Consider the following 23546-nt stretch of genomic DNA (forward strand, 5'->3'; position numbering starts at 1 on the left):
GTCACTTGGAGCAGGGGACCCTGGGAGGCAGACGGTTTGGTCTAGGTGGCATTTAGATCTGAGCTGTAGGTGTAGGGCTGACATTGTTAGAATTAGTAAGGACACCTGAGATCCAGTGAGCTGGGCCCTCCTTGGGGCAGGGCCTCCCTGCATTCCCACCATCCCTAGTCTTGCAACGACTGTATATTGTTAGGTGTGTTTTTTTTTTTTACGTGTCTGCTTGTATCTTATTAAATTGGGTTCTTAAAGAGCTGTCTTCCAACTTCCAAGCCTGTGTGCTCTGCAGAAGCTTCAGGGTCATAGCTGTGACCAAGAGGTGAGCAGGGAAAGGGGAAAAGGTAGGCACAGTTAGCTGGGCTCTGTTCATCAGCACACAGCAGCAGTTCCCAGTCTGTAGTCTGGAACACACACACAGAAGCGAAAGCCCTTCCTCATAGAGCTTCATTTTAGGAGGAGTCTTGTAGCAGTTGTGAATGAGCACACAGATGAGTGAGAAGGTGGTGACAGTAGGTGTGCTCCAACCATGATAATGGAAGGGCAGGTTACAATGAATCCAGAAAAACATGTGTGAATGTAGCTGCTCAACCTGAAATGAAGAAGAAGGACCCTGCCAGCAGGCAGGATGGTACCTTGGCTGCAGCCCATGTAAAGACAGGGACCTCTGTCCCAACCCCAACCTGCCAGAGCCCTGCCTTATACTTCCTATGTCCCACAGGCCCAGCCCATCACTTCAGACAAGGTCTCACTAAGGGACCACATCACAGCTAAAGCTTAAAGGCAGGGAGAGAATTGATTTGGGAGCTGTTGAGACACCCTGTTCAAGTGAAAGGGGGTTCAGGGCAACCCAGGAACTAGAATGGTCCCTCTTCCTTCCTACTTGAACATGTTTTCACGTTGTGTGTAGCTGGTAAATGAGGAAATGCACTTTGCTTGGTGGGTGTTTCCAATGATCTGAGCATTTCTGTGCAGTGAACACGGCATTGCTCTGCCCTGAGTGACCCAGCTCCATGAATGGAAATGCAAGGCTGGCCTTACGGGTTGAGGGTATATAGTCATCTGTTGCTGTGTAGCTCATTGCTCCAAAAAGATGGCGCCTTGCAGCAAATGGAGATGGAAACAACTGCTTGTGGACGTCCAGATTCACCAGCTCTGTGCTCAGAGTACAGTGGTGAGCACAGGGACATTCCGGAAAGTGTTGGTGGGAAAGGGCCAAGGGAAGCTGTCTTTTGCCTTTTCCTGTCCCAGACACCCAACTCATACAATACCTTCCTCAAATGTTCTTTGCTAGCTAATCAGTAAAGTTCAGTTATTTTTTGAGACTAGGTCTCTTACTGACCCTGAAGCTCAGTGATACCGTCAGACAGGCTGGCTAGCAACCTCCAGCATATATCTGCCTCCCACCCACCTCTACGCTGCTGTTACAGTCACACACTGATACACCCTGCTTTTTACATGGGTCTGGGTATCGAAACCCAGGTCAAAATGCTTGTCAACTGAGCCACTGAGCCATCGCCTCCACTCTGCCTGTGCCCCTTGTACACATCCATGCAATTCTGTGTGTGGCCCTGAAAGAAGCTCTAAACTCATCGTGTGTGTGTGTGTGTGTGTGTGTGTGTGTGTGTGTGTGTGTGTGTGTGTGTGTGGTGTGTGTGGTGTGTGTATAGGTTAGAGAACAACTTGCAGGAGTGAAGTCAGTTCTCATCTTCCACAATATGGGACCCAGGAATCGAACTATGGCTGTTAAACTTCGCAGTAACTGCCTTTTCCATCCCCTATCTAGCCCTGCAGCTAAAAATTGAGACTTTCTGGACTCCCCAAGCCAATTCCAAAGATGATCGGTAGAGGGAGTAAGAAGTTTCTTTTTTACTATAAGCCTTTTCCCAAGTGACTATGGCATGAAGTGAAGGCGGAGCTAAATTTAAGAGCCTGTCAAACCCGAACAGGAAGCTTGAGGCCTGACGTAAGCTCGCGTCACCGGTCAGCTGACTAGTATGTCCCAGTTCCGCAGAGGCGTGGGGGGCGGGGGGCGAAACGAGCCTGCTGATTGGTTGGAAAGAGTCAAAGGGCAAGCGCTTGGCGGTGCTGGTTCATGATTGGCTAATGTGGTGTCATGTGACAGCACGCTACCGAGCTCTAGGGAGTAGCGGCGGAAGTGTGTTCAAGTGTTGGGGGTCAAGGGGCGGAATACCGTGACCGGAGAGGGCGTGGCGGGAGGGGGAGCGCCCCGCAGCTCAAGCCCGCTGGTTGGCCTGCTCGGGTCACGTGACACAACAGGCCCCGGGTGACGTCAATGCAGCGGGCGGAGCTCCGCTGAGTGCGCGGTGTCCGGGGCCTGTGTGTCGTCTCTCGGTTGTGACCGGCCTGAGCCGAGCAGCTACGCGACGTCATGGACAACTCGGGAAAGCAGGCTGAGGCGATGGCATTGCTGGTCGAGGCTGAGCGCAAGGTGAAGAACTCGCAGTCCTTCTTCTCCGGCCTCTTCGGGTGAGCAGCGGGCGAGCCCGGGCCCACGGCGGGGAGAGAGCGGGCTCGCTGCACTTTTGGGGAGTCCCTCTGCGGTCTTTCAGGCCCTGACCGGGGCCCTGTAACCGCGCCTTTCCCGGGATGGTGCCGTGGATCTATGGCCCAGGCTGCCGGGGACCCGGGCTGGGGCGCCCCTGGGCTTGATGAGCCGGAGTGTGGGGTGTGAGGCTGAGTGGGGCCATGGCTAAGAGTAACTGGTGGCGAGGAAGCCAGGACTGAGAGGTGGAGACGGGGGCGGGGTGGGGGGCTGGGGCGGGTCGGGTCATGAACGGATGGTGACACCGGTTTGGCCAGGGAAATGGCGATGGAAGGATGAGGCACCCAAGAGAACCAAAATATGGCTGAGGCCTACTGGGTGGTCCTCAAGTCCGGGGTCTGAACACATCCAGGAGGTGACAGGCACCTCACACAAAGTTTATGCAAGTTGGCCATCTTCGGCCATATTAACTTAGGAGCCGCAGAGCCCAGGGTTGGGATGTAGTTCCTAAGCGTCTTATCTTAGGAGAGTATATTTCGCTGAAAGGACTCATTGGTAAAAACTAACTGCTGAAGTTTTTTTTTGTTTTTTGTTTTTTTTTTTATGAGTATGAACTATGTGTAATGTCAGAATCTGGCACTCTGAAAGACACACTAGCTAGCCAGGAGAAAGGAGACTCCAAAAGTGTAAAAGCTAATGGAGAGACGAAGGTGGGAGAGCCTTGGAGAGCTTGAGAGGGTCTGGGGAGAGGGCTCCCAAGCCTTGGGGTATAGGAGTGGGAGGAGGAAAGGACAGGATGCAGGCCAGGCTCCTCAAGAGACCAGCAGAGGAGCACTGGGACAGGGAGCTAAGGAAGAGCTGTGCTGGGCATAGGGCACAGAATCAGAAACAAGGACTGGGGAAGACAGGAGAGTTTGCCAGAAAGTGGAGGAAAGGTTGGGAGAAGGGTCTGGGGTCAGGGAGAGACTGTTAGGAGCCGGGTGGAGGACTAAGAAATGAAGGGAAGAGAAGATGAAGCCACCCCTGTCTTTTGAAGTCAGATTATGTTTAGCAAAGGAACTGGATGAATGTTTGTGCCTTCAGTTTATAGGAGAGAGAGAGAGAGAGAGAGAGAGAGAGTGTGTGTGTGTGTGTGTGTGTGTGTGTGTGTGTGTGTGTGTGTGTGTTTTCCGTGTTCACAAGGGAAGAAGTTCAGGTCAGGTGCAGTGTTGGGGCAGTGCCTCGGTCTCAGTTTTCAGCAGTAGTTTTCCTGATGGCTCTATGTCTGGTCTTGTTGGCCCAGAGAGATAAGTGTATAGTTGGGCTGCTCCCAGGGGAGCAACTGTGAGTGCCACCTGTTTACCACTTCTCATCCACTGATAGGGCAGAGCTGTTGGGTATAAGGGCCAGTTTGTATCGCTTACACAAAGTTCTAGAGCTGAAAAGAAACTTTGAGAACTTGAGGCTCTTGGTGAGGACTGAGACAGGGAACAGGAGTCCTGGGAGGGCAGTCTAGGTTGCAAGCAATGGTAGGAGCAAAGTTCTGGTGTGTGAGGAGCTTCTGCTCAGAATAGTGGGGCAGGGACAGAAGTGGCCTCCTAGAGGGTAGGCTTCCTTCCTGGGTCCGAGCAGGAGATTTAGGGGTTCTCTCTGTTGAGGAGCAGCAGAAGGGCTGGTACCGGCAGAGTTCCAAGTCAGGCTGTGACTTTAAAAGGCAAGAAGGAGGAGAGGAGGCTGGACATAGATGAGGCCTGTGGGCACTGGCTTGGTCTTGAGGTCCTAGGGAGCCTGCAGGATTTTACCAAGGGTCTGTGTCTGTTCCAATGGGGTTCTCTTGACGCTTTAGGGGAAAAACAAAAAACAAAACAAAACAAAAAAACTGAAGCAGCTGGTTGGGGAACAGGGATGCAGGACCCTGTTACACTGATGGTGGATACTGTGCCAGTTGCTCAGTCAGATGCCCAGCCCTGCCTGGGTCAGGCAGTTAACCTTATGTGGTCCCCGTAAGGTCTCCAGTTCACTGTGGAGGTGGGTAAAGGATAAAGGGGGCAGCCTAAACGTGGCTTATCTGTCTAGAAGCAGAGGAGGCACCAGGTGGTCAGACCTGGCCCATGTAGTTCCAGACACTCATGCCTGCTTGTGGACACTGCATGAGGGGCGGGTGTTGGCAAAATAGTTTGGGGTGCTGCCTCCCTTAGAGTGTTGCTTGCCCCCACAGCAGTTTTCTACAAACATTTGAAAGAGCGGATGGGTTTCTTCTGGTCCCTCCAGGAAGAACAGAGGAGGTACTGTAGGGAAGTGAGCAAGACCCACTGAAACTCGGGAGAGGGGGGCACTTGGGGGTACCCTGAGATCGCCTGGAAAGAATCCACTTCCTCAGCAGATGGGCCCTGCCATGGAACTGGGCTGCCCAGTGGACATCTGACAAGTGGCCTTCACTGAGATGCTCCTTACGGCAGCTTCTGCTCTTGGCAGGGTCGGTGATGAAAGCTTCCTGAGTGAAGAGACCTCTGCTCAGGTTCCAGGGCTCAAGTAGGCTGTCTTCACCCGGGGTGTGATAGTGGCCTTGGTGCTCACCCAGCTTCACTCTTCTGGATTTCTGGGCATAGACATTAGGGGGCTTTAAAACACTAGTCAGTTTAAGATCAAAGCCTTTTTTAGCACCTTCCCCTGTTAATAGGCGTCCTCCTTCCTGCTCCTTTGCTGCGTACCATGGGGACTGGATAGGTCCTGAAGGACGATTCTGTTTTGTAGGGCTCTTCCTGATCCTTAACTTCTCCCTGCAGCCTTCCACTCCTAAACAAAAGAACAGGATGGGTCACCGGCACTTAGAAAGCAGAGGCTGGCAGATCTCTCTAAATTTTGGGCTTGCCTGGTCTACATAGCGAGTTCTAGGACAAACTAACCCTTTCTTATGGGATGCCCATGTAGTTGGGGAGTTTCCTCCTCTGAGACAAGGTCAGAGTGACCACTCTCCCAGCGTTTTCCCACGGAGTAAGCAGGCTGATTTGGGGCATGGTGATTACTGTTGACTCTTGAGTGTGCGTGTGAGCTGCTCTCCAGTGATTCTTAGAATCATCGCTGCAAGTTGAGCTGGAGGCGCTGGGAAACTGGGGGAGGTGGCAGAGTGCTCTGTATACAAACAGCAAGTTCCTCAAGATCACATGTTGACAGGCTGGTTCCATTGGGCTGCCTGCGGGCACCAGGAGCCTGCAAGGCCAGCTTTAGAAGTGAGCAGGACTCTTGCTTGGGGGAGGAGGGTGGCTTCAGTTATGCTCACAGGCATTCTGCAGAGCCTGGGGCAGGCTCTGCTTTGCGTCTGCTTCCCTGCCATCTGCAGACGTCCACTGTCCTTCCCAGTAGGAGCCACAGAGCTCACCTGCTGCCAGGATACACAGCTGAGAGCTTGGCACCTCCTGGCCGTCCTGCAGGGCAGTTGAGGTTCTTAGGAGATCCCAGAGCGCCTGACTTAATCACCGATTGACCTCTGCCAACTGGTTGCACACAGGTTCCCTGGTTCCTCCTGTGTGGAAGATGTTGCCGAGAGGCCAGGGGCATTCTCTGCACTTCTGAAAGGAAAGCAAACATTGGCGTTCTGGGCTGTGTGAGTGAGATCCTATCGGGGCACAGAAAGGAGGCCTTCCAGGCTATGTGGAACGACATCTGTGACCTCTCCCTGAGCTGGCAGTTTCATGGGACAGCAAACTTACTATTCTCAGTATTAAGTACAGTGTGGTCCCAGTACGTCCTCCCCTAACCACCCTCCGCCCTCACCACACCCGCGCAGACACCAGCATCTGCTCAGATCTCTTCCATGAGAGGGTGTAGCATTCACATAAACCTACACACAGCTCCCCTCCTATACCCTTTGAGTCACCTGCAGGTTATTTCCTTATGCAATGTCAGTGTGGTAGAATTGCCTACTCCCCTGTGCTGTTCAGGGGACAATGACAAGGGAGAAAACTAAGACATGGTGAGGGCAGGTATCAGTTTTGGGAGCATTTGTGATCCTCATGGGTAGGCTCCATGGGTGAAGACCCAAAGACACAGGCCACTGCCCTGTCAGCACTTGGAGACTGGTGCAGGAAGGGGAGACCTGGGGCTCTGGAAAACAGAGGAGAAGTGCACAGCTCACCGGAAGGGGGAGGCCTCCGAGCCCACGCTGAGCTGCTGAAGTGGGGAAACATTCCTGAGTCTGAGCTCTGTGGGATCTGATGACAGTGACACCTTCATCAGCAAGGTACGGAGCCCTGTCCCTGTGACAGGGAAGGCAAGGGTGCATGCCACAAAGCACTTTAAAGAGCCCATTGGGAGGGCGATTGTTTCCTCTGTTTTGTGGCCACCTGAGCACCTCCTAGGCGCTGTGCCGCAGACAGGTACTGAGTGTGTGTTGTCTCTCAGATTTCTCCCAGGTTGTGGAGTCAAGTTCAGTCCCCATTGTACAGCTGAGGAGAGGCAGGCTCAGGGGTACTAGCCCAGGTCACAGGCATAGCAACATACCCGAAGTGTTTCCTACCTGTCACTGTCTTGCAGACACATGTGAGAGGGTTCTGAGAGGACTTGACAGCCTGGTGGCAAGCTGATGATTCTTTCCCTCTGGGTCCTTCTGTCTGTGGTGACCCATGAGGGCTAAATGACGTGTCCCTTACCTAGAGGATTCTTGGCAACTCAGCAAGGAGCAGAGTCATCCTGTCAGCAGCCCAGCAGTGCATGCTGTTCTCTGGTAGCTACCCCCCTCATTTTCCAGAGGACTCTGAGGTGCTAAGCAAAGGGCAGGCAGTGTCAACTTGGGCATACTCCTACAGGTCCCTCAGCATAACACCAGTGTGGAACCATGGGGCATGGTGGCAGGTCCATCATATTAGTGAAAAGTAAGTACCCTGCCTGAATAGTCTGGCCAATGAGCCTTAAGCACTAGGAGAGAACCGGGACCAGTGGCTATGGCTACCAGAGGGATAGGAGAGAGGTTCAAGCACAACCTGGGAGACGTTTAGAAGAGTAAAATGGTGTGGTTCTGGGAGCCAGAAAATGTCCAGGGGAGGTAGGCAGGCTAAGCCTATCCTGCAGAAGCCCCTGACTGCTGCCAACAGCTCCTGCACTTTGCCGGCACCATTCAGCACTCCATATGGCAGCTGTGCCTCGGAGGCCTGAGGCTGCTTCCTCCGCGCCTCTTGGGGGAGCAGAGCTGAGCAGTAATTATAGACAGCCTGCACCAGGCCAGCCCCAACCAGTTTCCCTCTATTCCCAGTGAGGCATGGAGCCGTGGGCTGAAGAGTGCAACCGAGGCAGCTTGGAGGAGGTCAGTGGGGGAGGCCTCTCAGCTGTCACATACAGGCTACCCAGGCCCTTGAGGAGGCAGCCGGTGAGCCTGTGGTACATCATGCAGGAGGCATCATTTCAGGGGTCAGCAATTCTACTCAGGCCACAATAAAGAGGTGACTAATAAAGCAGCTTCCTCAAGCTGAGATGGGAAGCCTCAGCGAGCCAGCATAGCATGGTGGAGCTAAGGGTATCTTTCTTCTGGTCACTCTTGTGCATGTCAGAGCAAGGCTGTCACTCTTCTGTGTCCTGCCCACTCCAACCTAGTTTCACCATACCCTGCCCTATCTGCCATGCCCACTTCCCTTCCTCAATTCCTCGAACGTGTGTCTGACTCAGCCTCTGCACATGCTATGAATCTCACCTCCAGTGCCCCTCCCTCTTCTGAGGCAGCTCCTTGGCCACTGTGGCCTGAGCCCTGGCCTCACATCCACAGGTATAGTCCTCACACCAAGCAGCTGTGAGTAAGCATGTTAATATTGTGGAGAGCAGGCTTCCTTCTCTGTGGACAGCCATCATCAAATTCTCACACCCTTTTTTTTTCACAGCTAAGGGTATATATGGCTTCTTCACGATTTGCTTGGGTGACCTATGTAAGTGGATTTGCCCCTTAGGACTTTCCTCCTATTCGTAAAAGGAGTTGGGACTCTGGAGATCTTCTGTTGTCACCTCACAGAGTTAGGACAAGGACCACGATGTCAGGGCAGGGGCCAGAGCAGGCAGTAATCCCTCTGGCTTTCCCTGCAGGAGACAAGTCAGCCCAGATTAGTGTGGGGTCAGAGAGCTGCAGCCGGCAGCTGGCAGGCTTTGTGCTGAGTCTGCCTGTCATGCTGAGCTAAAGTAAACCCAGCCAGCAGCGACGGACTGCTCTTACTGCCACTCTGCCTCGGGCTTCTTGGTAACACCAGACACACCCGCTCTGCCAAGAGCATCTGGGCCTACATAGGACTTAGTTCCACCCTCCAGGAAAGGCTGAGCTCAGGATTACTGCAATGGAAAGATCTGCGGCTAGTGGCTGCGAGCATGGCCTGTCAGACAATAACACAGGATAGAGAGATGCATGTAAGCGCACTTAATGCTCTTGCAGAAGACCCAAGTTCAAGTCATAGCACCTACATGGTGACTCACAACGTCTGTAACTACAGATCCAGGATACCTGATGCTCTCATCTAATCTCCTTGGGCACCAGGCACCCAAGTGGTGTACATACATACATGCAGGCAAAACAGTCATATGTATAAAATAAATGTAAAAAAAAAAAAAAAAATACCGTAAGCCGGGCATGGTGGCGCACGTCTTTAATCCCAGTACTCGGGAGGCAGAGGAAGGCAGATCGCTGTGAGTTCGAGGCCAGCCTGGTCTACAAAGTGAGTCCAGGATGGCCAAGGCTACACAGAGAAACTCTGTCTCGAAAAACCAAAACCAAACAAACAAAAAATACTGTAGGGATATAGCTCAGTTGGTAGTGAGTTTGCCTAGCATGCACAGAGTCCCAAGTTCAGTCCCAGCCACCACATAAAATAAAGCATGAAGGCTAGCCTGGGTATTGGGGTACGAGACCCCCCTGTCAGAGACAGAGCATATAAATATTCCTGGTGCTGGGGGTTGTCAGTGGCAGAGCAGTTGAGCATGTGCCAGGCCCTGTCTTGCCTCTCTTAACACATCCAGAAAAAGCAGTCCATTGTGAGGTGCTTCGTGACCAGGCCCAAAGAGCCTCTCTGATTTTTCCTATGACAGTAGCAGCATGGACATTTCTAACCTCACCATGGCTACGAGTAGCTCAAGGGAATCTCAGTTATGGCGAGGGGGGCAGGGTTCATGGAGTCAGGGCAGCAGAGAGTGGACTCTGTTTGAACAAACACTTCATCCGTGCTGTTTGGATTCAGGCGATCGCCTTCAGGCCATCGCAGGCTTGGCACAGTGGCCAGACTCACCCAGTCACCGGAATCACCCGGAATCACGCGGTCTCCAAATTATAGTTGTTAAAAAGGCCCAATCCAGGCCCACCTACCCACTGAGCAGCAATGTAGGCATGTTCAGGGCTATGGGTGCCGCCCACACTGACCAGGACTGTGGTCGGCCTCAGGACAGACACAGACACGGGAGCCTCCATCTTGGCCTCCAGGGCTCCCACAGCTGTGTAATAAGGCCACGTTTCCAGGTGCCGTCCATGCTGGGTCTGTTGACGTGGAGGGTGCAGGGCAGGTGGTGAGGATGGAGTACGTGGCTTTTCAGGGGGAAATAGTCCCTTTCATTTTTAAATCATTGCCAGTATGGGAAGGGTTTGAAATCCACTTGCTAGGAACCCGGGGTATAGAATTTCATTGACAGTTCATGTAGGTGATGAGGGTGTGAACAGTTATCAGGCCACAGTCATCAGGGGCTAGACCTCATTGGAAGACAGTCCCAGCCCATAGGAACCCCTGTTCATATGAGCCCCTTGGAGATTGAGAAAGCAGGGTAAAGCCCAAAGACATGCCTTTTATTTAAAAATAACTGGGGCAGGTGATGTAGCTCAGTGGGGGAACACTTGCTTGTCAAGCCCCGTAGCCTCAGCACGAGATGAGGCCGTAGGATGAGGAGCCCTAGATCGCTTCCCAGTGTGTGCAGTGAGGTTGAGACCAGCCTGCGCTGTGTAAGACGCTGACTCAGCCAACAGACGAAAAGGCCCCTCTACTTGTGTGTCCCCCAGGCACAGTGAGTGTAGAAGGGTGGTTTTGCATTTTCAGAATATGCCTTTGCAGTCCTTCTGGTTTGTGTCTTGGGATAAATTGCTAGTGGTATTGTTCATTGCTGGGCTACAGGGTCAGGTATAATTCCAGAAAATACAGCACACAGGGCTGGAGGTAGAAGTGAGTAGGTGAAGTACTTGCCTAGCATGCAGGAGGAGGCCCCGAGTCCCGTCCCTACCACGTGACCTGTGGTGCACACCTGTAATCCCAGCACTTAGAAGGTGGCAGCCGAAGATCCAGAGCTTGAGGGCAGCCTGGGCTACACAAGAGCCTGTGCAGAAATAAAATAACAAGAGATACACATTTTCTGAAAGAGATAAATTGTGTAGATGGTGCAAAACTAGTGTGCAGATGTATACAGTGGATAAGCCACCCTCACCCCAGCCCCAGTTCTGCAGGCTCTGCCTCAGGAAACAATGCTATTATTAGGTTTGGGTATATTTTTCCAGAAATATTTAGTGTTTACATACATATGAGTGTTTCTATTTTTCTTGCCCTCTTTATGTGTGTGTGTGTGTGTGTATGAGCATTTTGTATGTATGTCTTGTGATAGTGTTTCTTTGTATGGCAATCATATGCCATATCCACCCTATTCTGAAGTATGGTGGTGCATTACATTCTATAATGAGATCTTTCTGGAAGGTCATATGCAAGGCATAGGATCAAGATTGGGGATCTTGGGTCCCCCAGAATGCTTTGCAGCCTCCTGAAGAATAGGAATCTGTAGATTTCCTGGGTCTAAGTGGTCACAAACCACATAGGCAGGAAGAATAAAAAGCTGCAGAGTCCAGCTGTGGAGGAGGGGAGGTCAAAAAACAGCATCACCACACACTGCCCTCCGGGCATGGCACTAGCAGACCGCTGTGTGCAGGAGTCAGGGCACAGCCCAGCTGTTGGCAGGGCAGCGTGTGGGTTTGCTCTCTGATAGCAGACTGGGTGGTCTCTTTACCTCTTTCTTCTCTTCCTTTCTCCCCCAGAGGCTCATCCAAAATAGAGGAAGCATGCGAGATCTATGCCAGAGCAGCAAACATGTTCAAGATGGCCAAGAACTGGAGCGGTGCGTGCCCTCAGCCCACAGGCCCCGCCCCGCATGCGGCCTTGAAGTTCCCTCTTCAGCATCAGGAGGCTACAGCATGAGACCAAATGGGATGCTTTACCCCTTAAACTGGGGTGATGGGGGGTGGGGGGGAGAGGACGAAGGGAGGATATCTTGAGGCAGCCCATCACCCTTTGAAGCCCGCTAAGCCTGACTTATAGCATGGTGGGCGGAGTGCAGAGGTACAAGGTAGACTCAGTTATTGCCACAGCCTATGAGTGCAGTTCCCAAAGTCCAGTACTCCAGGGCCTGCTTAGTTTTTGGTTTTTGGTTTTGTTTTTGAGACAGGGTTTCTCTGGGTAGTCTTGGCTGTCCTGGACTCGCTTTGTAGACCAGGCTGGCCTTGAACTCACAGCGATCCACCTGCCTCTGCCTCCCAAGTGCTGGGATTAAAGGCATGCACCACCACTGCCCTGCTCAGGGCCTGTTTTTTAATCACAGGTTGCATTCCTGCTCCTCCCCATGTTCATAACAGAAGTCTTGGGCCATTTGTCCCCAGATCTCAACTCCTTCCTTCCTTCCTTCCTTCCACTATAAAAATAATTCAGGAGCCTAGCATGATGTCCCAGTACTGTCAGGAGGTGGGTCAAGAGGCCCCCTGGGCTACTTTGGGAGTCTGAAAGAGAACCTGTCTCAGAAAATCAAAACACTAACAATGACAAATACTGCTACTGTTATTGTTACTTATGATCTGACAGTGTTTGGGCAGAGTGTTAGCCTGCCATGTGTGAGGCTGTGATTTCAATCCTCAGGCCCACAAGTGATCTTCAGGGTCAGCTAACGGTAGAGCAAAGCCCTGGCAGGCTTTGTATGTCCTGCAGTGCTCAGGTGAGAGGACAAGCCAGGCCTGCCACAGCTTGGAGGCTCCCATTTACCTGGGTCTGGAGGAGCATGCGAGGCAGCACCTTACTGAGCTGAGCACTGTCTGCATGGACTCTGCCTCTTGCTGTCTATGTCCTGTTTCCCCTTGTAGTCAGGGACTCACAGCAAGGGTGTCCCTGAGAGCTTTGAGGAGTTGTGGACGGGGGAAAAATGGGCAGGAAGCAAATGGGAAATGTCACATAGGCGAATTTGACATGTACCTTCCCAGAGCACCCCTCCCACCCTACCCCAACTCTACCTTGCCTTCTGTTCATGTTCTGAGCTTCCCTGTTTAAGGGAAAAGCTTCTGATCCCAAGAGCCTGGGTATTGTGTGTTTCCATCCCTCCATACTGCCTGCCTTCCTTTCCTGTCTGTGGAAGTGGTGGCTCTGGAGCTGCTGACAGAGGCCAGGTAGAGAACATGAGATTGGCACTGGGCTCACCCTGGATGCTTCTGTAGGCCTGGGCTCAGGCTCCCTGAGACAGCTTCCTGACTTCCTCATTCCCTCAGGTGTACCACTAGGAAGCTCTGTCTGTGAAGGCTGCCATTGAGCTGGCGTGGGACTCAGGCTGTGTTCTTGGGAGCCTGAAGTGCCTCCTGGGGCAGTGACTGAAGCTGCACTGAAGCTGGGACAATCTGTTCTATTCTAGCTGCTGGGAACGCTTTCTGCCAGGCTGCCCAGCTGCACCTACAGCTCCAGAGCAAGCATGATGCAGCCACCTGCTTTGTGGACGCCGGCAATGCCTTCAAGAAAGCCGACCCCCAAGGTAAGGGCCTGTGTGAGCCACAGATGCCAGAGTGGCTGAGCACTGTCCCCACATCCTCAGGTGTTGACAAAGATCTGGGTTTTTCCAGTGACTGACACCTGATAGGCCAGGAGCAAAACAAACCCTAATTTCAGAATTGACTGGTCCTTGGCTGGCACTGGCATCCTACCCCCACATCCCCACCTCCCCCACCCTGATGTGCAACCCTCCCAGGCTTGGAGCATTTGGGAGTGGGAGTTCCATCTTAGACCCACTGCTTGCCAGGGAGCCAGACAAAGCTGTTCAGTTGTCAGAATTAGCATGCAGGAGGGAGCAGGGCAGTCCAAGATGAGCCAGGTAGAGCGGAAATCAGCCTGACCTGGCTTCCCTGCACAGAAAGAGCAGAGCCTTAGATGAGTTGCCAGAGCCTAGTTCCTTAAGGCAGAGCCTATGAGGACAAGAGGCTGGTATGACCAGAGCACGGCCCACGGACCTCAGACTGGGATTGCCTGCACTGCAGAGTTTGCTTCACTGTTTTTATTCTCTTCCTTTTGTGACACTAGGGACATAGCATGGGCCTTTGGTGTGCTGAAAATGTGCTGTACATGTCCCCTGTCCCTGGAATGGTTTTTGGGTTTGTTCTTCTTCTTGTTTATCTTAGAGCCTCATAGATTGCCAACTTTAAATTTCAGCAAGCAAAGATACTTGATTTTTTACCTGACCGTCTAAGCCGGTCATGGTGGTGCATGCCTGTCATCACAGCATTTGGGAGGTAGAGGCAGGAAGTTCAGGCATTCGAAGACATCCTCGGCTCTTGGCTACATAGTGAGTTTGAGGCTAGCCTGGGCTACATGAGACTGAATTGCATATGTAAGTTTTAAAGATACCTAGGATTTTTCTCTCAGGAGAATGGAAAAGAAGTACTCTCTTCAGAAGGAGATGCTCAGTGTTTGGATAAAGGCCCACCTCTGAGGAGAAGGCAAGCCCCCTGCTCTCCCTAGCATCAGTGGATAGTGCCATCATTGTCACAGGACCTCCCAGTTAGAGAGATGACTGTGTTGACTCTGTCCCTGGGCTGACTGGTCACTCCTGTTTGTTTAGGTGTGATGTGGTGGCTCTCAAGCCTGACAAGCAGAGAGGGACGGCTGGCCTCTTGGCTGGGTGCGACTTAGGTACACCCAGTGGCTCAGGACAGCCTTCTTTTCCACACAGCCCTCCCCCATGCTTTCCCTTTTTGCTCCCTGGGTAACTGGCCAGCCTAGAAATGCTGCTTGGCATCTGTGCCCCTCAGCTTCTGCCCAGCCGGAGTGGCTGGGAGGACTAGTTCCTGGTTGGTAGTGGCTACCAACCTGCAGGATGCCATAGCAACATGAGCTCTTTGAACAGAACTGTACCTCCTAATTTGTGGCCACGTCCTTTTCCTCTGGGGGCTCAGGCATGGGCCCTGACCTCAGCAAGTGCAGACTAATGTGAGTGTATTGAGGGCACTGCAGCCAAAGGTGTGAAGGTGGGGAGAGTAGACTTGCCAGAGGCCGTACAGGGTAGGGAAAGCACCGGTGTGAGAGGAGAGCTTTTGATGTTAAAGTCTAGGGACTCTTGCTGGATAGGGAGGGATGGCAGCTGTGTGGCACCCAGCCCTACCGTCATGATGCCCTCTCAAGTCACAGTTCCATAGAGCAGGGAAAAGGAGCACATTTGCATGGGTGGCAGCTCTTCTATCTGGGGCCAGTCAGGGCTCACAGAGAAGAGTGGCCAAGCAGGAGAGGACATGCTCAGGCGGCCTGAGCAGATCACGCCCCCTCCCCAAGGAACTCGAGGCTTTGTGCTGCACCACTGAGCTGCAGCCTAGCCCCATCACTCTGCTGTGCTTTGCTTTCTCCTCCATGATAGCACAGCAGCTTCTGACACCCAAAGGGGCAACTCTAAGCACTAGAGCCTCCCCTGTGTGGCTGGGTGCCCTGGGAAACAGCTGGATGGCTTGCACAGCCTCAAGTGGAGGCGTGAGCACCCAGTTTGTTCAGGCAGGATTTCCTTTAGCTGTCTGATCACCTGTCTTATAGTCTTACTCATCAACCCTTTAGGAATCTCACCTGAGGCTTGGAAATGTAGCCCTTTTATAGTAGGAGCATGTTGTGTGTATGCATGGGAGGGAAGCACAGTGGCCCCACATGTCTTCCACCCCCACACCCACTGTTGTTTCCTGATGTCTACTTTGTACAAGACTTCCTGACATCTTTCCATCCATCCCATCTCCTTATTTGAGCTTGCTGATTGTCCCTGTTTTATTGTGGGCAGTGCTTGCTTAGATCTGCATATGATCCGGGGCTTTTGGGTTGTGCCCAGGTGAGCTGGTCTCCGTACCTCTCTACCTGCCCTCTATAGGCTGAACAACCAGGAGGATAGGAGCAGACCAAGGCCCTTCAGGGGTGCACTGAGGCATATGGCGTAAGCGCAGGCCAGAGTGTCAGCTGGCAGTCTACCACTTTCTAAGTTGTTCCTAGAGCAAGAAGCTGGCATGAGGGGACTAGACCCTGTAAATCCATGTCTCTCCCCTGCTTCTGTGGCAGGGGCTGCCCCACCAACAGGCCTTAGCTACTGAAATCCCCTCAGGAAGCAGCCTTAGCATCCTCATTCCAAAAGAGCCCAGTCCACAGCATCCCAGTGGGCAGCCCTGGAGCCTCCCCGGCATATACCCTGTGGTTCACTGTGGCCCTTGGCCATGCCTCCCTCAGCCACAGTCATTGCCAGTGCTCCCCTCCTGAAATGCATCAAAGTGGTTAAAAGATACTGAGAGTTCATTTCCATCTGCTAGAAAATGCCTCCCACTCGTGCCTCTCTCCTCCAAATAACTTGTCCAAAAAAGAAAAAAAGAAAAAGAAAAAAAACCTTCTCCCAATTTAAAGTCTTAGAAGAGATGGTACAACAAAGGTAGTCTGATGCCATCCTGGTGTTGGGTACAGCTTGCTATTCAAACAGCCAGCGGGGCCAGGACCTTTTGGAGGCACTGAGGAGGCTCTTCAGTACTGAGGGTGCAGAGCCCCCATGGAGGAGCCCCAGTGCTCATGGCATCCAGCCTTTTCTGCCAGTCAAGCCAGTAACAATTATAGGACCTACTCAAGGTAAAGCCTCCGAGACAGATGGTAGGTACTGTAGCCTTCCTCCCAGCTCAGCCCTGGCCATCAGTTTGCCCTTTGACACTAGGGCTGTGCTAGTCTGATTCAAATTCTGTGGGAGTCGGGCTATGCTACTGTGACCTGATCCTGCTAAAAAGCTGGAGGTATGGCTGCCTAAGGGAGAGGGCCTCCCTGGGAAGATGTGCCCATCATGTCTTTGTGCGCAGAGATACCCAATCTGGCCAGGCTGCCTGAGGCCTGGGGCTCCCATTCTTTCCTTTTCGGTTGCTCTGAGAGAGCCCAAGAGCACTGAAGCCAAGGCAACTGTGTGCCTGTCCTCTCCCTTGGGGAAGTACAGTCTGCCTCCTGCCTTCAGGACTTGCTATAATGACCTCCATTTTCTCTTTCCTCCCTAGAGGCCATTAACTGTCTGATGAGAGCAATCGAGATCTATACAGACATGGTAAGGGTTGCTTGCTGGTCCTGCCTTGCTCTGTCCCATCCTGTTTGTACTGTGCTGTGGGAGGCAGTGGATCTGGTCGCTGAGCTGGGCTACAGAATGGGTGTCTGCTGCAGCACACGCACCTGTCACGTGCTGCCTCTGCCCCCTTCATCATCCCCTTACGGCTGCAGTGCCCATGCAGGTGCTCCCCTTGCCTAGCTCACCCTTAATGTCCATAGGGACCTGAGGAATGCTCAGCCTCATCCTGTTCTAGGGCCAGTGTCTAGGAGAGACAGCTGTTAGGTAGTAGGCCCATTTCACAGGTCACCTCCCTGTCCGTGTGGTCAGACCCTTTACTGAGGTGGGGAACCCAAGGGGGCTGGGCTGGATATGGGTGAGACTTGGCATGGAATGTCCCTTGGTCACAGGCGTCCCTTTCCTGTGTGTTCTCCCTCCCCCATCCCCAGGGCAGATTCACGATTGCAGCCAAGCACCACATCTCCATTGCCGAGATCTATGAGACAGAACTGGTGGATGTGGAGAAGGTGAGCTGGTGTCAGGCTAGCTGGGCCGGGGCCTCTAGCATGCCCATCCCCACCCACCATGTGCTCAGTGGGAGGAAGGGTCCCTGCTCCACCCTGTGCTCCATTCCAGTTGCTTCATTCTCATGTCTCCCCAGGCCATCGCCCACTACGAGCAGTCTGCAGACTACTACAAAGGCGAAGAGTCCAACAGGTAGCCCCTCCCCAGCCTGCCCCTCCTTGTGGGACTTGCCACTGTCCCTTCATGACCCTCCTCCCCACAGCTCAGCCAACAAGTGTCTGCTGAAGGTGGCTGGCTACGCAGCGCAGCTGGAGCAGTACCAGAAGGCTATCGACATCTATGAGCAGGTGGGCTTTGCCTGGCGTCAGCCTCTGCCACCCCCTCTGCCTGCCCCCACTGACACTCTCACCAAATGCTTCTTCTACCTGTGCATGTAACGGCCTTGTCCTAGATGTGTCTTGCCACTCCTCATAGGAGCTGTGCCCAGAGCCGGGTGTCCTCTGCAGAAACAGTAGGGCAGGAGGGGAAGAAGCAGCAGAGCAGGGACCCTGCTCCATGAGAGGCAGCAGGTGTCATGCGACACTGTGCTTGTAGGAATAGGCAGGCTGTGGCCAGAAGAAAGGCAGGCAGCTGGCCCGGGGGAGAGGGGCGGGCACTGCTGCTCATGCTCCCACAACTGCCAGCCCTCTGCCCACCAAGTGCCACTTTACTATATCGCTGCCAGCGGTGCCTCCTTCTCCACTGACTTGGGGAGAGGCCCACAGACACCTGGCTTCTTTCACCCCCACCCCCACCCTCATTGTGTCCTGATCACTCTGGCAACACTTGGTAAGCTTGCTGAGCTATCCCTGCTCCCTGTCACCCTGAGGTCCCCAGGCCTCAACCCTAAGATATGGCTTTAGCTCCTAGCAGGCTTTAGTGCTACAGTGACCTTTGCCCGTGAATTGGCTGCCTAAGCTCATGGTGATATGTGGCTACAGGTGGGGACCAGTGCCATGGACAGCCCTCTCCTCAAGTACAGCGCCAAAGACTACTTCTTCAAGGCCGCCCTCTGCCACTTCTGCATCGACATGCTCAACGCCAAGGTGAGTCCACACCTTTCCAAGCTGCCACTGTGTCACTAGGCCAAATCATTTCTCGGTGTTAGAGGCCTGTTTATCTACTTGGCCCCTGCCCTTTGGTTACAATGGAAAACAATTTGGTATTAATGTTATTCACCCTGGTGTCCCTGCCTAGGCCTGGATGCTTTTGTGCATTCCCAGCTGCTAGCCAGCTCCTTGCTGGCCTGTCCCCTTCATGGGTTACTGTAAATCCTGACTGTCCCATTCAGCTGTGGTACAGAAGCCGCTGAGGCCCAGGCACAGTTCCTGCCAGGCCCTGGGCTCGAGGTGGCACGGTTTTAACTTTGACTCTATGCCTACCACTGATTTCAGTGCTTCCTGGCAAGAGAGGTCAGTGCTAGGGATAGCAGTGGGTGGTGGAAGGATCTAGAAACTGGGTGTTGGGTTTTAGTCATCTGGCGCTTCCTGGTCAGACCACAGGGGCTGCATGGTGTCTGGCTGCCCTGCAGCCTCCTCCCCTGCCTGAGTACAGCTGGCAGCTGTGCTTTTGGGGGAGGTGGAACAGTTTGCTGTTTTCACTTTTTGTGGTGGGCATGGAACCTAAGCCTCATGCCTGCTCTGCAAATACTCTGCCGCTAAGCCACATCCCAGCCCTCACTGACAAACTTCAGACCGGCAGTTGGGTTTTGTCAGAGCAGGCTGCACACCTACCCCACTGATCTGGCATCCCCAGTAAGTGTCTTCCTACTGTCACTGACCCATCCAAGGTTCTGACAAGGGTTCCGTGTGTGAAGGCCCGGCTAGAGGCCTGGTGTGTGGGCCTCCTCCCCCACCCCCTGCCTGGGACACCCCCCCCCCTTCCTGTAGTCATCACTGCCAACTGGACTCAGCTGAGTTGGAGATGGCACCATCAGGCACAGGTGGCCCTGGAGGCCAGGGCTGGGCATAGAGCACCAAATCAGAACCACCAGCCAGTGTTTCAGTGCTCCGGTCATTTTTTTTACCTTTTCTCACCCTCTCTCCTGTTGCTCAGCTTGCTGTTCAGAAGTATGAGGAACTGTTCCCTGCCTTCTCGGATTCCCGGGAGTGCAAGCTAATGAAAGTGAGTGCTGGGTCTGGCTCACCCTGACCTTGATGGGGAATGGACACCTGACGCCTGGGTCTCAGCTGGGGTAACTACCAAGATTGGTTAGAGAGATTCCCAAAGGGCTGTGTTTGATTTTCTCCTGCCATTCTGCTCAGTTTTCTGCATGAGACAATGCAGTGACAGTGGAGGGGAATGAGCAGGGCCAGGAGCCTGGGGCTTCCCTCACCACACATGTACCATGATGCCTTGATTGGGATGGAACCTGTCAGTGTGGGGTCCGCCTTGCAATTATACCCCACAGTATCTGCTGTGTCTAGCTGAACATGACCTGTTTACAGAAGCTGCTGGAATCCCATGAGGAACAGAACGTGGACAGCTATACAGAGGCGGTGAGTGGCTGGCACAGCGGGTCTGGCCAGTGGATCTTCTCCAGTGTGCTCTCATAAATTCTACCCTACTTAAGCCAGCTGTGGCGGTGCATGTTTTTAACCCCAGCACTTGGGAGGCAAAGGCAGGTGGATCTCTGAGTTCAAGGCCAGCCTGGTCTACAGAGCAAGTTCTAGGACTGCCAGGGCTACACAGAGAAACCCTCTTAACACCCCCTGCCCATAATGGCCCTACTTGAACCCTAGGCCCTGGGTCCTGACTGTAATTTCCTTTCTTGTGGGTCACCCTGGAACCTCCATTGTTTACCCCACTTTATAGATGATGGCACAGAGGCTGAGAGGAGAGACTGGTATCTGCCTTGGTCCTTTGGGATTTCAGTCCATCTCTGCCCCCAAAGCTACAGCCTCTTCACACCCCTTTAATTGCCCCTAGGGGCAGTGAGGCCGCCTAAGCCCTTGGGGGGTTGTTTCCCTTTGCCACTCCGCTATGAACGTTTGTTTACAACTGTGTCCTACCTTAGTTCCCTAGCCAGTACTTGCCGCTGATGTCACATTCTGGGTTCCCTCAGAAATTAGGTCCCAGAGGGCAGAGGTCAAGCTAGCCACATCCCGCTTGGCACAGGGTTGGGAGATACAGTGCTTTCATGCCTCCAGGCCTCAGTTCCACCCACAAAACCAGGAAGGGACTTACTACAAAGTGTTTTTCCTCCAACTCATGCCCCAAGCTTTGCCAACTTAGGTGAAAGGGTTCCCTTTTGGAAACCTTGGGACTGGGGCCGGGGAGGGTCCCTGAAGGGAGCAGTGTGTCATTGGTCACTCTCCCTGTGCTACAGGTGAAGGAATATGACTCCATCTCAAGACTGGACCAGTGGCTCACCACCATGTTGCTGCGTATCAAAAAGACCATTCAGGGTGACGAGGAGGACCTGCGCTAGGCCTCCAGCCACTGCCTCCCACCTGTCTGTTGGTCAGAGAGGTGGGGCCAACCAACACTTTCCTCTAGGAGTCTGAAGGCCAAGTGGGTGCAATGTGGGCCACATCCTCCAGGGTGCCAAGCGGGCTCTGCTGGCTGGCTGGTCACCCCATGCCCACTGCATCCCTCACCCTGCAATTTATTTAAGCCCCTAAAGGTGTCCTCCTGCCCTGGAAGCCACCTGGACAGACTCTCCAGTACAGATCTCTCTGTGTCCTGCAGGAACCTGGGGTCAGCATCCGGTCCTATCTCCTGACTAGCTGTGTGCTAAGGCTGTTTCCATCTCTCTTACTTTGTCCCCTAGCAGAGATAAGAACATAGGTAGCTCTGAGACTTGCTCTCCAAGGCTAGGGGTGACCTCTGCCCCTGGAGCCTTCCCTGCTCCCTACAACGCCAGCATCTCAGGTTAGACCCAGCCCCGGAGCTCTCAGGGGTGCCTTGGCTCTGCCCTACGCCTGCTTCTTCCTGCATCCAGGTCTGTCTATCGACCTGAAGCTGCAGCTGGCCCAAGGACAATAAAACCTGCCACTTTTGCATGAGCCTCTTCCGCCGTCCCTTTTGCCCCTGGTGTTCTTCCCCTTGGGCCCTGCCTGTCCTCTGGGGAGTTAGAGGTTTCTCCAGCAGAGCCTTGCCTTGGAGTCAGAGTGCTTTCTAGAAGCTCTGTCCTGGCCTCTGGTTCCTGTCCCCACTCCTCTCCTTCCACAATGCCAGAGAAGAGATGGCAGGGGCCTCATACCCATTCCACCCCACAGTGGGGCTGCCCTGACTGAAGCAGACCTCATAGGAGAAGTTGGCCTTCAGACATCCTGCTCTGCTCCTCTGGCCCTCCGGTACCCCCACAGCTTCAGTCAGCTCTGGAGAAACCTGAGGCTGAAGACTGACCGTTGCCCACCATGGGATTGCCAAGAAGGCTTGTGAGGCTCTCCCTTTTATGCCCAAGTCTGAGTCTCAGCCTGGCTCTGCTTCCACATCACTGACCCATCTACAAGCCAGGGCCACACCCTGCTGTGTGGTTAGACCGCGGTCACCACCCTCTGCAGTTTGGAGGCTTCGTTAGTGGCACAAACACACACTAGGGTGGAAACTAAGTGAACATGGTTTATAAGCTGCCACATGAGTCAGAAGCAGCCTGAGGAAAATAAATTGCCCTGCCTGGAGAGAGGGCTCAAGCATGAGGCCTCACGGTCAGATATCCATGTTTAAAAAACACTTGTGTGACCACACATACCTATAAGCCAGTAAGGGGGGCGGGGGACAATGACAGGATTGCTGAGGCTTGGTTCTCAGAAGCCTAGCAGCAGGTTCAACAAAGAGTCTCTTACTCAAGGGGGTAAGGTGACAGACCAGGACAGCTGATGTCCTGTCTTCCTGTGTGTGTGGACATGCACATGATGCATTCAGTACATGGAAATACACAATAAAAACTTAAGAGGCAGCCAGGTGTGGTGGTGCATGCTTTTAATTCCAGCACTTGGGAGGCGGAGGCAGATGCAGGTGGTTCGCTGATTTCCAGAGGCTTAGCCTGGTCTGAATTCCGGGACAGCCAAGGCTACACAGAGAAACCATGTATCAGAGGAAAAAACAAAAACCATGTCAGCAGCCACGCCACCCCTACATCCCGTTCACTTTGGACAGCTCATGAAGCAACTGCTGGGTGCCAGCAGGGAGCACAGTACTGTGCCACAAGCCAGGAGCTCTTTCTCAACAGACCAGGAGTCTGGATTACTCCATCTCCTCGCCTCTCATCATCTCTCATAACCACACTGTGTCTAAAGACGGCCCATGTAAGGTTTCAGTGCTAACAACATACTGGCCAAGCACCTTTTATCATCTCTGCCACCTGTAGGTGGTGGGTTTTTAACATGTTCACTGTGCCTGCATTGTGCCGAACCATGCGTTCTAGGTGCTGAGGTTTGATTGTGACCATGAAGTGGCAAATCCAGGCTCCCTGGAAGCCTTGAAGTTGGGAGCACCTGGCTTATAACCCATCTCCCATCACTGAGAAGCATTAACCCAGGTCCTGCTCTCTTTGGCTCATCCTCTGTAAACCTTTGTACAGTTCTGGTGAGGAGGTTGTGAGGAACTCTCTAAAGGGTGTGATGGCACCAGGTGCAGTCTGAGAGGACACGGTGGTCCTGAATCCTGGTAGACTGTCACTATGAATGTTCAGTCGAGCAGGTTCTCAGTCTGCCACCAGGATGGACAGATCAACTTAACAACCCCCGCCCCCGGGGTAAGAATACACTTTACCATTTTAAAGGTGATAATGTTTAAGTGTGAAGTTATAATTTGTTTGGGTTTAATACTAGCTGTGCTTACTATCTGGGTGGTCTTAGGGTTACCTTAAGGACAGCAAGATGGCTCAGCAGGTAAAGGCATTTGCCACCTGCCCTGCCACCTGAGTTCAGTCCTTGGGACCCACAAGGTGGAGAGAACTGACAGTTGGTCTCTGACAACATGCCACGGTTCATATGCCCATACATAGACATATACACAAATAATTGTTTAAAAAATAAGTCATGAGGCCGACAGGTAAGATTGTCACAAGTTTGAGGCCAGCCTAGTTTTGAAGCAAGATCCTGTCTCTAAAAAGAAAAGAGATAAGGTATGTGCCTCAGCCTCAGCTTCCTTATGAGTTATATAAATTGACAGATGGAATGTGCTTATCCAAGAGGGTATTAATTAGGTTTTATAATTCTTTTGTCAC

The 23546-nt window shown here is 53.0% G+C and overlaps 1 protein-coding gene across 1 annotated transcript; it reads left to right on the forward strand.

Moving 5' to 3' along the window:
* The first annotated feature begins 2273 nt into the window (after nt 1-2273).
* Nucleotides 2274-21378, forward strand: Napa (NSF attachment protein alpha). Its single transcript, XM_051162444.1, has 11 exons — nt 2274-2484; nt 11508-11587; nt 13139-13255; nt 16764-16810; nt 17257-17334; nt 17469-17524; nt 17595-17679; nt 18313-18417; nt 19427-19495; nt 19819-19869; nt 20700-21378. Exons 1-11 carry the CDS (start codon nt 2387-2389, stop codon nt 20799-20801), a joined length of 888 nt encoding a protein of 295 aa, XP_051018401.1. The 5' UTR covers nt 2274-2386; the 3' UTR covers nt 20802-21378.
* The last annotated feature ends 2168 nt before the right edge of the window (nt 21379-23546 follow it).

The sequence above is a fragment of the Acomys russatus genome, chromosome 19 (assembly GCF_903995435.1).
Source record: "Acomys russatus chromosome 19, mAcoRus1.1, whole genome shotgun sequence".
Lineage (NCBI taxonomy): Eukaryota > Metazoa > Chordata > Mammalia > Rodentia > Muridae > Acomys > Acomys russatus.